The 3,035-nt window shown below is 43.6% G+C and overlaps 1 protein-coding gene across 1 annotated transcript in view; it reads left to right on the top strand.

The window, feature by feature from the left end:
* The first annotated feature begins 1,712 nt into the window (after positions 1-1,712).
* The window catches only part of LOC118417186, a 4,328-nt gene continuing 3,005 nt past the window's right edge, over positions 1,713-3,035 (top strand). Inside the window, exons 1-2 of the mRNA XM_035822632.1 lie at positions 1,713-1,770; positions 2,157-2,682. Of these exons, the coding sequence (XP_035678525.1) occupies positions 2,176-2,682 (507 nt within the window). The 5' untranslated portion in view covers positions 1,713-1,770; positions 2,157-2,175. The remainder of the gene's footprint in view (positions 1,771-2,156; positions 2,683-3,035) is intronic.

Here is a 3,035-nt window from a genome sequence, read left to right as displayed (position 1 = left end):
GAATTATGCATAATCATCAGAACCCTTATGCATAACCGCTTTGAACAAGCATAGTTATGCATAACCCTTGGAACCTTATGGATAATTATGCATAACTCTTGGAACCTTATGCATAATTATGCATAACAATTGGAAACTTATGCATAATTATGCATAACCCTCAAAAGCTATGCATAATTATGCATAATTATGTACAGTTATGCCAATTTAGGTTAATCCCCAGAGGGTCGTTATTGGCTGCTATGTATTTCTTACATCATTTATACTTACAGCTTATGATATCAGCCCATCTGGGTGTACGGTTGCTGAGATCTGGAAGGTCACTCCCAAATAATAATGGAATTTCCAAATTAAATCGGAGGGTGTTAAAACCAGAATTTCCGCTTCAGTACCGTAACATGTCACTAGGAGGGCCAAAAATCTTATCACTTTATGGTCTCATCAATACCTATCTACACCAAGTTTCAATACAATCCATCCAAGCATTCTCTAGTTACGCTGTCCGTCGAGATACTTACAAACGTTAGCAAAAGTATATCCTTCTTGGCGAAGGTAACAGCACGCATTGTCAAGTTGCGAAATGGTGTATGTTATATACGTTAGGGGAGTTTGCGTTAACAAGGTTTTTGGTAAGGTTGCCTGGTCAGGAAGTAAAGTAAGGCAACCAGGGAGAAGAAACACAGACCTACTTTTAGCTTCAGAGTGACCCTAACTGTGGGGTGAAAAAGGTAGGGCATGTCATTGAAAAAACACTCATTTGAAGGCGAAAATACTCATATTTAAGGCCACGACGACTTGGTGATCTGGATTACATCAACACGCGAACCAAGTTTTGTCCGTTAAAAAAAGGAACATTACATCATCTACAAAGATGGACATCTACAAAGAAGCTGGGCAAACAATGGGCAAACAATGGGCAAACAATGGGCAAACAATGGGCAAATGTTCAAGAACAACAGAAAAAGAAAATGAAATGGGTACTTTGGAGTATAGTCTTCCAATTTATCAAAGAATATGTAAAAGAAACTAAGTATTATTTGGTAAGGCTCCCTTGGAAATATTTTTTTGAAAACTGAAGAGACTACGTATACCCTACAAGATTAATGAGTTAAACAAATAAACCAAAATAAAACATATTCTTTGTGTACAGTCATTTGTTCAATCTTCCTGCCAAGATAGATTCCATCGGGAGGCAACTTTTTTGTCGAACTTTTTTCCGCAATCTAGCATAAATTTTGGGCTACACTAGAGGATGTGATCCATATAGTGAAGGCAGTATGGCTTAATTTGATATTTTATTTGACCTATATATAACAAGAAATTAAAATAAAGCTCCCTGTTCTTAATTGCTTAGTAAAGTTGTTAAAAGATTGCTGGGTAGCTAACTCTTTGTTTCAAGTTTTGCCGAATCATTGCATATCCATACAAACAAATGTATTCTACAATGTCCAGCCATCTTTTTAATCTGGTGGAAACTTACTCAACTCCTATCAACAGAGAAGTCTGGATGACATTCGACATTATATTTGAAGACAATCATAAATGCCATATACGCCACGCATGTCTCTGATCCTGACTAAGGCAGGAGCTACCTCTAGCGGAAACATTGATAATTGCACACAATGATCTGAAGTACCCTGCTTCGCGGGTTCAACTAGAGAGGTCAGTGAACTTTGCACTATAAACCCGCTTATGGTGCGCCATATACGTACCTGGAAGACAGCTGGTCAAACCAGGCGCTTCGGCTTCTCTCAGTTATTCATAATACTGGTAATGGGCTTTGTTTACTTTCAGATCTAGCTTTAGCATGTGCTAGGCTACAGTTTGTGTGTGTGTGTGTGTGTGTGTGTGTGTGTGTGTGTGTGTGTGTGTGTGTGTGTGTGTGTGTGTGTGTGTGTGTGCGTGCGTGCGTGCGTGCGTGTGTGTGTGCGTGTGTGTGTGTGCGTGTGTGCGTGCGTACGGTGTGTGTGTTCCTGTGTATGTGTGTTTGAGTATTTGTGTGTGTGTGATTGTGTGTGTGTGTGTGTGTGCATGCGTGTGTGTGTGTGTGCGTGTCTGTCTGTGCGACAAGTTGTGTGCGTGCGTATGTGGCGGTGTGCGAGGGTGTAGTTGACTTGCTTGTCCTTGAAACTGACCTTTTCTCAACTTTCCCACAGGGACCAATCACTGCTCACGATGGACAAGGACGTCCAAATCCGCGAGATGTCTCCAGAAGAGACTCCACAATTGGCTGACCTCATCGGCTCTTCCCTCTTGGGGGACCATTCCAAGAGCAAAACCATCCTAAAACTACTGGGGAAAAGGACATCCTTAATCTGGATGGTTTTCTTCTCTGTTTTGGTTAACTACTCAACTGGAAGTCTGCCATTGGCATTTGTTGTACCACCAGTTATAGTCATCTTAGGAATTCTTCGAACATTGGCAACGTGGACTGAGTGTACCGCACCGGAGGTGTTTAGGACAACAGACGTGTTCAGCTCGTGTGGTGGCGGGAAAAGCCGCAGGACGTGGGTACCGGTGTGTGACGGCAGAGTGGCGGGGTCTGTGACGTTGTTACGTCACTCGGACAGCGTGGGGGAGCTGTGCCGCATGCGCGTGGGTCGGGAGCACCAGAGGAGGGGGGTGGGGAGGAGGCTGGTGGAACACTTGGAGGACTACTGCAGGGATGATGGTGTCAAACAGGTACAGTGTATGGTGTGAGGTCGGGAATCTCTCGTTCGCTCGCTCGTTCGTTATTCATCCATTCAGCCACCCATCCATCTTTCCACATCTCTATCCATTCAATTCATCTATCATCCGTCCCTCCCTCCCTCCCTCTTTCCTCCCTCCCTCCCTCCTTCCTTCTCACTCTCTTCCTCGGCACTCCCTCCCTCCTTTCCTCCCTGCATTCCCCCTCTATGACTCTCCATCGATCCATCTGAATTTGTGTATCTTCTAAATCCGTACACAAAACCGCACACAAACCAGACATGAGATCTATAGCCGGACCTCACCTATGTATTTATGCTGCATTGTACAATCAAGGTCAGACAATG

This window comes from Branchiostoma floridae, chromosome 6 (genome assembly GCF_000003815.2).
Source record: "Branchiostoma floridae strain S238N-H82 chromosome 6, Bfl_VNyyK, whole genome shotgun sequence".
Lineage (NCBI taxonomy): Eukaryota > Metazoa > Chordata > Leptocardii > Amphioxiformes > Branchiostomatidae > Branchiostoma > Branchiostoma floridae.
The sequence above is the reverse complement of the archived record's forward strand: the minus strand, read 5'-3'. Positions and strand labels throughout refer to the sequence as shown.